The 14,410-nt window shown below is 41.2% G+C and overlaps 1 protein-coding gene across 6 annotated transcripts in view; it reads right to left on the bottom strand.

Moving 5' to 3' along the window:
• The window catches only part of LOC117435816 (plectin-like), a 168,707-nt gene that overhangs the window by 94,837 nt on the left and 59,460 nt on the right, over window positions 1–14,410 (bottom strand). The window contains exon 1 of one of the 6 annotated variants that reach the window (XM_059009997.1): window positions 2,715–2,850. The exons of the other annotated variants lie outside the window; for them this stretch is intronic. Within the exon in view, the coding sequence (XP_058865980.1) occupies window positions 2,715–2,811 (97 nt within the window). The 5' untranslated portion in view covers window positions 2,812–2,850. Of the gene's footprint in view, window positions 1–2,714; window positions 2,851–14,410 lie in introns of those variants that run through there. 6 annotated transcript variants of the gene reach the window in all.

Here is a 14,410-nt window from a genome sequence, read left to right as displayed (position 1 = left end):
TATTTTTTTTTTTTTTTTTAATAGAAGTCAGGCTTATTGGTCTGTATTTACCTGGTTTGGTTTTGTCTCCCTGTTTGTGGATCGGTATTACGTTTGCAATTCTCCAGTCTGTCAGTACAACCCGTGTCAAGAGACTGTTGCATGATCTTGGTTAGCGGTTTGTAAATAACTTCTTTCATTTCTTTGAGTACTATTGGGAGGATCTCATCCGGCCCAGGGGATTTGTTTACTTTAAGAACTCCTAGTCCCTTTAACACTTCTGCCTCTGATATGCTAAAGTTATTCTTCTTCTGTATGTCTTATTTGGTAGACTCAGTGTATTATTATTATTATTATTATTATTATTATTATTATTATTATTATTATTATTATTATTCACACAGTTTAAAATATACAGTGCCTTGCGAAAGTATTCGGCCCCCTTGAACTTTGCGACCTTTTGCCACATTTCAGGCTTCAAACATAAAGATATGAAACTGTAATTTTTTGTGAAGAATCAACAACAAGTGGGACACAATCATGAAGTGGAACGAAATTTATTGGATATTTCAAACTTTTTTAACAAATAAAAAACTGAAAAATTGGGCGTGCAAAATTATTCAGCCCCTTTACTTTCAGTGCAGCAAACTCTCTCCAGAAGTTCAGTGAGGATCTCTGAATGATCCAATGTTGACCTAAATGACTAATGATGATAAATAGAATCCACCTGTGTGTAATCAAGTCTCCGTATAAATGCACCTGCACTGTGATAGTCTCAGAGGTCCGTTTAAAGCGCAGAGAGCATCATGAAGAACAAGGAACACACCAGGCAGGTCCGAGATACTGTTGTGGAGAAGTTTAAAGCCGGATTTGGATACAAAAAGATTTCCCAAGCTTTAAACATCCCAAGGAGCACTGTGCAAGCGATAATATTGAAATGGAAGGAGTATCAGACCACTGCAAATCTACCAAGACCTGGCCGTCCCTCTAAACTTTCAGCTCATACAAGGAGAAGACTGATCAGAGAAGCAGCCAAGAGGCCCATGATCACTCTGGATGAACTGCAGAGATCTACAGCTGAGGTGGGAGACTCTGTCCATAGGACAACAATCAGTCGTATACTGCACAAATCTGGCCTTTATGGAAGAGTGGCAAGAAGAAAGCCATTTCTTAAAGATATCCATAAAAAGTGTCGTTTACAGTTTGCCACAAGCCACCTGGGAGACACACCAAGCATGTGGAAGAAGGTGCTCTGGTCAGATGAAACCAAAATCGAACTTTTTGGCAACAATGCAAAACGTTATGTTTGGCGTAAAAGCAACACAGCTCATCACACTGAACACACCATCCCCACTGTCAAATATGGTGGTGGCAGCATCATGGTTTGGGCCTGCTTTTCTTCAGCAGGGACAGGGAAGATGGTTAAAATTGATGGAAAGGTGGATGGAGCCAAATACAGGACCATTCTGGAAGAAAACCTGATGGAGTCTGCAAAAGACCTGAGACTGGGATGGAGATTTGTCTTCCAACAAGACAATGATCCAAAACATAAAGCAAAATCTACAATGGAATGGTTCACAAATAAACATATCCAGGTGTTAGAATGGCCAAGTCAAAGTCCAGACCTGAATCCAATCGAGAATCTGTGGAAAGAACTGAAAACTGCTGTTCACAAATGCTCTCCATCCAACCTCACTGAGCTCGAGCTGTTTTGCAAGGAGGAATGGGCAAAAATTTCAGTCTCTCGATGTGCAAAACTGATAGAGACATACCCCAAGCGACTTACAGCTGTAATCACAGCAAAAGGTGGCACTACAAAGTATTAACTTAAGGGGGCTGAATAATTTTGCACGCCCAATTTTTCCGTTTTTTATTTGTTAAAAAAGTTTGAAATATCCAATAAATTTCGTTCCACTTCATGATTGTGTCCCACTTCTTGTTGATTCTTCACAAAAAATTACAGTTTTTATGTTTGAAGCCTGAAATGTGGCAAAAGGTCGCAAAGTTCAAGGGGGCCGAATACTTTCGCAAGGCACTGTAGTTGTATTTTTGTATAAGCAATTCCTGAGATCTTCAGTACAATTTAAAAGTAGTCTCTAACGCAAGAAGTGAATGTGCTCCTGTAACTGAGAAGCTCTTTGGACAAGCTGTGCAGGGCCTGAAATAAGATGCAGCGTATTTTTACCACACTTCTACTTGAAGACTCTGCCTCACAATGAGTTTTTATTTTGACTGGTCCTACTCCTGTTCTTAGGAACATTAAATATGTGGTTCTAATACTATACCCCCCACCCCCCCCAAATTCACTACTGCAAATACCTACTTCTGAAATGATTGAGTCAACCTGAGTACTCAAACCCTGCCCCTAACAGCATGTTTATTGTAAACTAGTATGTACAGTATAGCTGACACGTTTACTTTTTTTTTTTTTTTTTTTTTTACTTCTTAGCACTGTATTAAATAGCTAACATATGATTCACATTTATATTAATGTTTTGTTCTGAAAAAATAATAATAATAATAATAATAATAATAATAATAATAATAATAATAATAATAATAATAATAACAAGAAAAACGATTTCAGTCAAGGCATTTTGATCTGCACGCTGGCTGGATACTCCATACAGAAGCTAGCTAAGTTAAGAGATTATCCAAACACCGGCCCCTTTTTGGTGAACCTCCCCGTCCTTCCTTCTCAAGTCCCACACGGGGATGATGGCAGGCGCACTTACTTGCACAGCACATCTTGTTGTACAGGTAACAGCTACGCTCGTGCACGGCCATCTCGTGCACGTAGTCTGCCCTCTCGTAAACCATTCGTCGTTTCATGGTCGCTTCTGCAATATATGGGGGACCCTCTATTCCTGTAATGGGGCGCTGATTCCTCACTGCGCTGGACTTTAGTCGACTTGTACAGAATGTACTACTGCCCGCCTACCACGGAATCCCCCGCCTACTGCATGAGACTGTTTTGCATTACAGGAAGAAAAAAAAAACCCGCATGCTGCTGTATCCAATTGCATTACTTGTATTTCCTTTGAAAGTACTGCCAGTTCCTCTGAAGAATAAAAGCCACACTCCCTTTTTGGATAAGTCGACCCTCCCCAGCTATATAAAAACAGCAGCAGCAGTAGGGTCCTGCTGGTGTCGCCGCCCTGCCTGGCAGTTGGTTTTCAATGAGATGAGAAGTGGTTTTCAAAGACTTACCGGTAACGACAGGATTTACGACTACCAGGCGTTCTTACGCTACGCACTCCTGCGTTTAGCTTGACTTTAAAACACGCATTTTATAATTTACCAATTTTGATACACTTTGTACACTGTCTAGAAAAGTACAATGATTTGGTGCAACATTTAAACAATACATTGTTACGATTTCGTTGAAGGCATGCGGAAAATACTTAACCCTTACACAAACAGTGATTTCAGAGTGAAAATAACTACTGTATTAGCTTCCATAGATACTGTATATTTCACACGGATAATGAAATCACGGTTTGAAAGCACAAGTTATTGTTTGCTTCCACGTATACAGTAGTAAAGGGCATTGACCTGTTTCTGTTTCCACTCCCCCTATTGCATGGCATCCCATTCCAGAGTCATCTTATTTGCATTTAGTGTTCAGCTTTTAGGTCACCCACTCAAACACACAGATCTAATCTTAACATGACTGTCAGCCACTGAAACACCAATCATTTCACACAATACAGGATGATAAAACAATGTTATCTGGAATAGCTAAACTAACAGCATCACATTGGCCGCAATACTGCCCCTTAAACTGATACTTTATTGCATTGACTTACCTGTTTAATATCCTACCATACAGTATGTAACTGATGACATACATAAGAGGATATTCAACAGGTACAACAATAATAGCTCCTATACTCTAATTCGTTGAAAGCATTCCTATAAATATCGCAGGGTGTTGGCAAATTTAAACAGGTCTGCCTTACAGCGGAATCCCCCCTTATAATTATTTCATTATTATTTATTTCTTAGCAGACGCCCTTATCCAGGGCGACTTACAATTGTTATAAGAGTCCAGAGCCCTAACCACTACTCAACACTGCTGCTATCAACTGCCAGCCCATTTTAAAATGTCTCTGAATTCCTGTTTTAAAGGGAGACTTCAGCACCAGGACTAGTCAAATAATGACATAAATATTTCACAAAGCTGGAATGTTTTCTAATTTCCTTCAAAACGGTCCTCGTTGTCACGTTCCTCTACTTATAAAAAATCCATTTAAAAAGAGCCTTTGATCTTTTCATTGACTGCATCTAGTATATATTCCTGAAGGCAGAATCCAGAGACAACAGAAAAAGACATGCTAGTAATGCATGAAGGCTGGACATTTCTGTGTAAATAGTTTGTGTGTGTTGAACTGTAGTGCCAAGAATATCTTATCAGATTCAAGCATGCTGCTACACCTTTGTAAGGGCCTGAGAATCCACCTCAGACAGTAACAGCTGTTTGTTGAAGCGATGCACCTCAGACAGTAACAGCTGTTTATTGAAGCGATGCACCTCAGACAGTAACAGCTGTTTATTGAAGCGATGCACCTCAGACAGTAACAGCTGTTTATTGAAGCGATGCACCTCAGACAGTAACAGCTGTTTATTGAAGCGATGCACCTCAGACAGTAACAGCTGTTTATTGAAGCGATGCACCTCAGACAGTAACAGCTGTTTATTGAAGCGATGCACCTCAGACAGTAACAGCTGTTTATTGAAGCGATGCACCTCAGACAGTAACAGCTGTTTATTGAAGCGATGCACCTCAGACAGTAACAGCTGTTTATTGAAGCGATGCACCTCAGACACTAACAGCTGTTTATTGAAGCGATGCACCTTAGACACTAACAGCTGTTTATTGAAGCGATGCACCTCAGACAGTAACAGCTGTTTGTTGAAGCGATGCACCTCAGACAGTAACAGCTGTTTGTTGAAGCGATACACCTTAGACAGTAACAGCTGTTTGTCGAAGTGATGCACCTCAGACAGTAACAGCTGTTTATTGAAGCGATGCACCTCAGACAGTAACAGCTGTTTGTTGAAGCGATGCACCTCAGACAGTAACAGCTGTTTGTTGAAGCGATACACCTTAGACAGTAACAGCTGTTTGTTGAAGCGATGCACCTCAGACACTAACAGCTGTTTATTGAAGCGATGCACCTCAGACAGTAACAGCTGTTTGTTGAAGCGATGCACCTCAGACAGTAACAGCTGTTTGTCGAAGCGATACACCTTAGACAGTAACAGCTGTTTGTCGAAGTGATGCACCTCAGACAGTAACAGCTGTTTATTGAAGCGATGCACCTCAGACAGTAACAGCTGTTTATTGAAGCGATGCACCTCAGACACTAACAGCTGTTTATTGAAGCGATGCACCTCAGACAGTAACAGCTGTTTATTGAAGCGATGCACCTCAGACAGTAACAGCTGTTTATTGAAGCGATGCACCTCAGACAGTAACAGCTGTTTATTGAAGCGATGCACCTCAGACAGTAACAGCTGTTTATTGAAGCGATGCACCTCAGACAGTAACAGCTGTTTATTGAAGCGATGCACCTCAGACAGTAACAGCTGTTTGTTGAAGCGATGCACCTCAGACAGTAACAGCTGTTTATTGAAGCGATGCACCTCAGACAGTAACAGCTGTTTATTGAAGCGATGCACCTCAGACAGTAACAGCTGTTTGTCGAAGCGATGCACCTCAGACAGTAACAGCTGTTTATTGAAGCGATGCACCTCAGACAGTAACAGCTGTTTATTGAAGCGATGCACCTCAGACACTAACAGCTGTTTATTGAAGCGATGCACCTCAGACAGTAACAGCTGTTTATTGAAGCGATGCACCTCAGACAGTAACAGCTGTTTATTGAAGCGATGCACCTCAGACAGTAACAGCTGTTTATTGAAGCGATGCACCTCAGACAGTAACAGCTGTTTATTGAAGCGATGCACCTCAGACAGTAACAGCTGTTTATTGAAGCGATGCACCTCAGACAGTAACAGCTGTTTATTGAAGCGATGCACCTCAGACAGTAACAGCTGTTTATTGAAGCGATGCACCTCAGACAGTAACAGCTGTTTATTGAAGCGATGCACCTCAGACAGTAACAGCTGTTTATTGAAGCGATGCACCTCAGACAGTAACAGCTGTTTATTGAAGCGATGCACCTCAGACACTAACAGCTGTTTATTGAAGCGATGCACCTTAGACACTAACAGCTGTTTATTGAAGCGATGCACCTCAGACAGTAACAGCTGTTTGTTGAAGCGATGCACCTCAGACAGTAACAGCTGTTTGTTGAAGCGATACACCTTAGACAGTAACAGCTGTTTGTCGAAGTGATGCACCTCAGACAGTAACAGCTGTTTATTGAAGCGATGCACCTCAGACAGTAACAGCTGTTTGTTGAAGCGATGCACCTCAGACAGTAACAGCTGTTTGTTGAAGCGATACACCTTAGACAGTAACAGCTGTTTGTTGAAGCGATGCACCTCAGACACTAACAGCTGTTTATTGAAGCGATGCACCTCAGACAGTAACAGCTGTTTGTTGAAGCGATGCACCTCAGACAGTAACAGCTGTTTGTTGAAGCGATACACCTTAGACAGTAACAGCTGTTTGTCGAAGTGATGCACCTCAGACAGTAACAGCTGTTTATTGAAGCGATGCACCTCAGACAGTAACAGCTGTTTATTGAAGCGATGCACCTCAGACACTAACAGCTGTTTATTGAAGCGATGCACCTCAGACACTAACAGCTGTTTATTGAAGCGATGCACCTCAGACAGTAACAGCTGTTTATTGAAGCGATGCACCTCAGACAGTAACAGCTGTTTATTGAAGCGATGCACCTCAGACAGTAACAGCTGTTTATTGAAGCGATGCACCTCAGACAGTAACAGCTGTTTATTGAAGCGATGCACCTCAGACAGTAACAGCTGTTTATTGAAGCGATGCACCTCAGACAGTAACAGCTGTTTATTGAAGCGATGCACCTCAGACAGTAACAGCTGTTTGTTGAAGCGATGCACCTCAGACAGTAATAGCTGTTTATTGAAGCGATGCACCTCAGACAGTAACAGCTGTTTATTGAAGCGATGCACCTCAGACAGTAACAGCTGTTTGTCGAAGCGATGCACCTCAGACAGTAACAGCTGTTTATTGAAGCGATGCACCTCAGACAGTAACAGCTGTTTATTGAAGCGATGCACCTCAGACACTAACAGCTGTTTATTGAAGCGATGCACCTCAGACAGTAACAGCTGTTTATTGAAGCGATGCACCTCAGACAGTAACAGCTGTTTATTGAAGCGATGCACCTCAGACAGTAACAGCTGTTTATTGAAGCGATGCACCTCAGACAGTAACAGCTGTTTATTGAAGCGATGCACCTCAGACAGTAACAGCTGTTTATTGAAGCGATGCACCTCAGACAGTAACAGCTGTTTGTTGAAGCGATGCACCTCAGACAGTAACAGCTGTTTATTGAAGCGATGCACCTCAGACACTAACAGCTGTTTATTGAAGCGATGCACCTCAGACAGTAACAGCTGTTTGTCGAAGTGATGCACTATGATCTACAGGCTCAAGTCATCAATGCTGTCAACCTTTATGATGTTGTAAGAGTAAATCTCATCAGAAAAGCTCGTAAAAAAAAACCCGATGATTTAGGATGCAGTAGGTGATAATAAATAAGCCATCATTCAAAAATGGTATGAAGATAGTCTGACAGCCTAAAGTAATTGTTGAAGCATATTCAGTGAATTCTGTTTGTCAGCCACTACATGAGGCTCTATGCAAGAGCAGTGCCAGTGAACCCCTATAGCCAACCTTGTACCTTTCGGAAACTAGTCATTGATCAGAGCTGGCATAGCGACAGTATCTTACACCACTTCATAACTCACACTAGTCCGAGCAGTACTGATAATGACATGAAAATCACATTCCTGCCTTTGTGTTTGATTGTTACTGCTGGCGCCCTCCTTGCTATCCAGCAGGTCCTAAATCTTTCCACATCTCTTATGCTCGCTGGGTTTTAGCATCACTTCATTATTGAGTAATAATGCAAAGAGAATGCTAAGAGATTCTAACCAATAAAAAAAGCCAGTCCTCTTCTGTTGCACGTGTGCATGCTTGCTGTACACCTGGACAGGGTTTGTATTACAAGGAATGCACTCATAGTCCCTTTAAAAAAAGACTACAAAATAAAACAAGATCACACTGTGCAACCACATAGCACTTTCCAGAATCCTTTCCAACCAGACATTACAAGCCAAGGCTGACTGAAAATGGGTGGCATTCCTGAAGTACCCAGACAATGGTTGCCATGTTGACCCTCATATTTCCATGGAAACCAGGTATGGTGGGGAAAAGAAGATTGCTGTTATGATGGTATCCAGGAAACACACACCTTCCAAAGGGGAAGTGAAACTTTTTGAGGCACCCACATTGGTTTATTTTAACTGGCAAAGGCAGCTGCATGTGGGCCTGTACTAGTTAAAACCCCAAAAGTAAATGACTAAAGCTAAGGTTTACAATTTGAAAAAGGCAAACTATGAAGGAATGAAACAGAGACTAACAGAAGTAGATTGGAATCAACTAGAGAAAACATCCACAGAGAAAGGATGGCTATTTTTAAAAAATGTAGTACTACAGGCGCAAAACAAATGCGTCCCAAAAGTAGGCAAATCAAAAGGGACTCGGAGCTCTTAAAATAAACAAATCCCCTGGGCCAGATGAGATCCTCCCAATAGTACTCAAAGAAATGAAAGAAGTTATTTACAAACCGCTAACCAAGATCATGCAGCAGTCTCTTGACACAGGGGTTGTACCGACAGACTGGAGAATTGCAAATGTAATACTGATCCACAACAAGGGAGACAAAACCCAACCAGGTAACTACAGACCAATAAGCCTGACTTCTATTATATGTAAACTTATGGAAACTATAATAAGATCCAAAATGGGAAGGGTACAAGTCCTCATAATAACACAGTGAATCCTCATTTACAATAGAGTCCTCATAATAACACAGTGAATCCTCATTTACAATAGAGTCCTCATAATAACACAGTGAATCCTCATTTACAATAGAGTCCTCATAATAACACAGTGAAGAGTGGTGTCCAACACCCCCTTATATATCAACACACTATCTAATCCAGCAAACCCAAAAGAAAAGTCCACACCTTAAAACAATCCAATAAAAACCAATACAGTTATAACAAAGCATCTACCACTATACTTGCTTGTGTGCTCTACTCAAAGTCAACACACATTTTTGTATGGGTTAATGTGCAAGGTCTGCTATGAAACACTGACACTTTAGCTCAACACAGCAGGCCGGCTACAGGTGGGACAAGGGTTTTTTTGTGTTTTTTTTTGTTAAGCAAAGCAGAATTTGCTTGCTCTCAGCCAGGAGAAAGACACAAGAGCGCGACAGAGAGAAAGAAGCCCCCCCCCCACACACACACACAGATATTTCCTCACTGGTGGCCCTGTTGTTCCCTTCCTCTAGTTTGTATAGTTCCCAGTGCTTTGCTTTTCTTGTAGCACCTCAGTCTGCAATGCAAATACAGTGTGTTGCTCAAGTGTTTCAGCTTCACTTTCTCAACAAATCCTTCCTCCCTGCACCAATCAATCTTTATTTTATATAGTGCCTTTCATAGTGGACCACCATCACATTTTTATTACAGCAGGCTGCAGAGCCACTGCTTTCTGTCTCAGTAAATAATATACGAGCCTCTGTTCTATCAACGTGTCTCTGCTTTGGTAGCTGGAGTGTGAGTAAATACCTAGTCTAGCAACTTTACACTTGTCCCTTTCTTTCGTTATATTTCGTCTGTCCTGTTACTTTTACTAGATCCCTTTACTTTCTTTTTTCCATTACACGACTAGCCTTGTCCTAGCTTTGTATATAGTTTTTCTTGGCTAGTTTTTTCTTGTTGTCTTTATTTCTTCAGACTATTTTCCTTCTCTAACTTTCCTTCCCTTTCTCTCTTAACAAATGGCTAAGGTCTAAAAAATGCTTTTGGAAAATCAACAAGCAAATGCTTCCTTTCAATCAGCCTATGTGGTCTAACATGTATTAAGCTCCAGGCTAAATGAAACTAGATGCTGTCTTCCTCCTGCCTGGATATTATGAAAGGTGCCTCACAGTTCCACAGATGACAACCAGTTCTTCCAGTGACGACTGCGTCGTAAAATAAAGCCTTTAAAAATAGAACCAATGCGAGGAATCCCCTGTCGGTCAGCCGGACCCTACTGCTCACATCGTCTCACACCTTCGCACCTTAGCACAGCTCCCAGGCAACACTAAAGCTCACTTGCTCACTTCCAAACAGTGACACAACAAAACTTCTCTTAGAAGGGAGCTTTTTCCCCAAATAAACCACAACATTTTTGGGGGGAAGATTTTAGTTCAGTTGTTTTATTAAACAAATACATTGATTACATCCCTCAGAACATAAAGGAAAGTGATACTGTCTAAAAAGAAATATATGCTAGCATGTTAGGTGTGTGCATTGGACTAATATCTGGTTAGGAATCAAAGTCCTGCCTCCACCCTCTGCATGCAAATAAATAACAGCGAAATGCTATCGCCAAACAGGAAGGGCTGCAGTCACACGCAGTGGTGTTTAAAAATAAAACAAAAAGCACATTCAACATAATTCAAGTTGGCCATGTGTAAAAATGGAAAACATTTGGCTTCGAAATAGACGGCTGACACAGCTAGTGTGTCCTTTCAAACTCTTAAAGTTACACACACGCACACACACACGTGTGCACACACACAATCTGCCTGAGATCTCAACATACCAGGTAGGATCTTCATGGAAGAAGAGAAGGAGAGGAGAGAGGAGCGAGAACGAAGGAGGAATGGAGGGGAAGAGAAGATGCTGTTTGAATTGCTCTGCCTGGAATCTCTCCTTTTTGAAGTTTCGAACAGTCTGTTCCTCCTGCTTGAATATGTCAGTTTATTCCCCTGCGTCTGTACATACGATGAGGGGGGTGGGAGTTTGATAGAAATATCCAATGACTATGCTGTCAGAGTTAGCTGATGATACAAACCTGGCATCTGCACTGACGCGCATTACAACTCATTTGAAAGAAGGGAGTTTATTTAGTAAGGTTACATCAGTCTTTCAGCTAATGCATTGAGGTTGCTTATAATGACTTCCCAAGGGACCATCTAAAAGTTATCTATAGACAGCTGGTCTATACAGACAGATGATTTAACATGTGGATGAGATTCATTGGAGTGGTCATCCATACACAGATGGTCCTTCTATACTGGTGATCTTTAATGCAAGGTTAACTGAGACCCAAACCAGGTCCCTAAAGACAGCCCTGGAAATACACTTGCCAGATACAACTTAACATTATAATACATAGATTAAACAGCCAATCAGGAAAGAGCTTGCTATATCCTTGCACCATAACCTGCAGACCCGCCATACATGGCCAGATGGATAACCAAAGTTAAATCACAAAATGATCATACTTCACATGCATACTTCTATACCACGTTTCCATGAACCCCATAACCCGGGTACGTGCTCCAGTTGCGCCCCACACCTCCTCCATGTTTTTAAATTACTAGAGTTGGCTCCCAGTTCAGACGGGAGCCCAAATTCTGTGGTCTGATTTCACTACTGGGGCTGGCCTGAATTCTAGAGTCGGAATTTGGGCTGGGAGGAAATTACATCACTAAATGTCAATCAAAAATGTTGTAGGGGGCGGGAACATACTGAATAACAGGACATTGTGGCTGGTATTAAATTCGATGGGTTTTCTGCCTTGGGGGATTTTGACGATTTCTGAATTGACGTTTTTCACTTAGCATGGTCACAAAGAAAAATGCAACGCAGTTTTGCATTTATATTTTTAATTCCAAAAAGATTCAAATAAATGTTTACTTAATGAAATCTGTCTGCTTAAACAGTATCTCATTAGCAGCAACTCGTTACAGCAGCATCTACAAGGTCACTGCAGCAACTTGGACAGCAACAAAGAAGGCCTTCTAATCAGTTAGACAGTGGGTGTCTTTAGTAATATCTAAAACATATCAACAATAACAATCAACCATTTTCCTACAGACTTTCTAGCAAGTCTGGCATAAACAATTTTGGCTGTTACATAAACCCTTGTAAAAGAAAAAAAAAAGAACACGAAAAATGTTTCACATAAAAGGAACAGGTGCGGTTTACACTGCTTCTGGGTTTCTGATTGCATGATCAATTCCTAATTTTTTTAATCCTTTGATGGAAATGTCCGGTCTACTTTTTATGTTTTCAAGCAAATTGGCTTCATCACTGCCATTCTCATATCCACTTTGACATCTGACACATTACTTCCCTCGTCCAGAGCTTCTTTCCCTGCTCTGCATACCAGTCTGCCAGAGGTATATGTACTGCGTGAAACAATGCAAAATAATATCTAGATGGATTTATCTTTTCAATCATTGACAATTTGACTGTAATACCATCTGCAGCGAATGCACATCTTGACCTTTAACTGGCAGGTATTTCCTGCCCAACTCTTGTGATAACTCGGGTAACTTGGAAATCCATGGAAACGCCTCCTTTTTCACCAACTCGAGTTCTGGGAGAATTCAGACCAACTGGAGCGCACTCAAATTGGATTTCCATAGAAATGAGGTACTATACAGCAGACCTTCTGAATATATAATAACCACTCTGCTACAGACCACGCCCCTGTTACTGTGTACCACCAGTCTGCATTGGATAATAAGAATAAAAAGAATATTACAGCAGCCGACTCCCGTATTGCCTTTTATTCTAATAAGTCCACAAAAGACTAAAATAACCCAGCTATGATGAACAATCATCTAAAGGTGATTTTACCAGATTCACTTTTTGCAAACACGCTCTCTCTTACAGTAGCATCTGCCTGAATGACTGCAGTAATGACATTTGGAAGTGATAGTGAACTTATTGCTATCACTGAGCCTTCTATTCTCCTATAGTAAAGCCTTGTGGTTTAGGACTCACGAATCACATCTGAATGCAATTGCAGCCTTTTTAATGGTGAGCCTTCTCCAGTTCTGTCGCTACCAAGTAAATGCAAACCTACCATACGGAATGCAAACCCACGCACAGCACAGCTGCATTCTGCCTTGCAAGGTCCCCATGGTGATGAGCAAACACAGCGGGAACACAGGAATGCCATCGCTATATTCAAGGGAGGATTTTATTGGGCTGACAATTTTTCAATTAACTTGTTTCCACTGTGGAAAGGGAGTGAAGTTTGTGCAGTGTTCTTTTTCCTGGTGTGCTAAGAAATTCTACTTATATACGTACAAACGTCACCAAATTATATATATATATATATATATATATATATATATATATATATATATATACAGACGTGCTCAAATTTGTTGGTACCCCTCCACAAAAAACGAAGAATGCACAATTTTCTCTGAAATAACTTGAAACTGACAAAAGTAATTGGCATCCACCATTGTTTATTCCATATTTAATAGAAATCAGACTTTGCTTTTGATTTTTTATTCAACATAATATTGTAAATAAGAAAACAAATGAAAATGGCATGGACAAAAATGATGGGACCCCTAACCTAATATTTTGTTGCACAACCTTTAGAGGCAATCACTGCAATCAAACGTTTTCTGTAGCTCTCAATGAGACTTCTGCACCTGTTAACAGGTAGTGTGGCCCACTCTTCCTGAGCAAACTGCTCCAGCTGTCTCAGGTTTGATGGGTGCCTTCTCCAGACTGCAAGTTTCAGCTCTTTCCATAGATGTTCGATAGGATTCAGATCAGGACTCATAGAAGGCCACTTCAGAATAGTCCAATGTTTTGTTCTTATCCATTCTCATGGGTGCTTTTAGCTGTGTGTTTTGGGTCATTATCCTGTTGGAGGACCCATGACCTGCGACTGAGACAGAGCTTTCTGACACTGGGCAGTACGTTTCGCTCCAGAATGCCTTGATAGTCTTGAGATTTCATTGTGCCCTGCACAGATTCAAGGCACCCTGTGCCAGGCACAGCAAAGCAGCCCCAAAACATAACCGAGCCTCCTCCATGTTTCACTGTAGGTATGGTGTTCTTTTCTTTGAAAGCTTCATTTTTTCGTCTTTGAACATAGAGCTGATGTGACTTGCCAAAAAGCTCCAGTTTTGACTCATCTGTCCAAAGGACATTCTCCCAGAAGGATTGTGGCTTGTCAATATGCATTTTAGCAAATTCCAGTCTGGCTTTTTTTATGTTTTTCTTTCAAAAGTGGAGTCCTCCTGGGTCTTCTTCCATGGAGCCCACTTTCGCTCAAAAAGCGACGGATGGTGCGATCAGAAACTGACGTACCTTCACCTTGGAGTTCAGCTTGTATCTCTTTGGCAGTTATCCTTGGTTCTTTTTCTACCAT

The sequence above is a fragment of the Acipenser ruthenus genome, chromosome 3 (genome assembly GCF_902713425.1).
Source record: "Acipenser ruthenus chromosome 3, fAciRut3.2 maternal haplotype, whole genome shotgun sequence".
Classification (NCBI taxonomy): Eukaryota; Metazoa; Chordata; class Actinopteri; order Acipenseriformes; family Acipenseridae; genus Acipenser; species Acipenser ruthenus.
The sequence above is the reverse complement of the archived record's forward strand: the minus strand, read 5'-3'. Positions and strand labels throughout refer to the sequence as shown.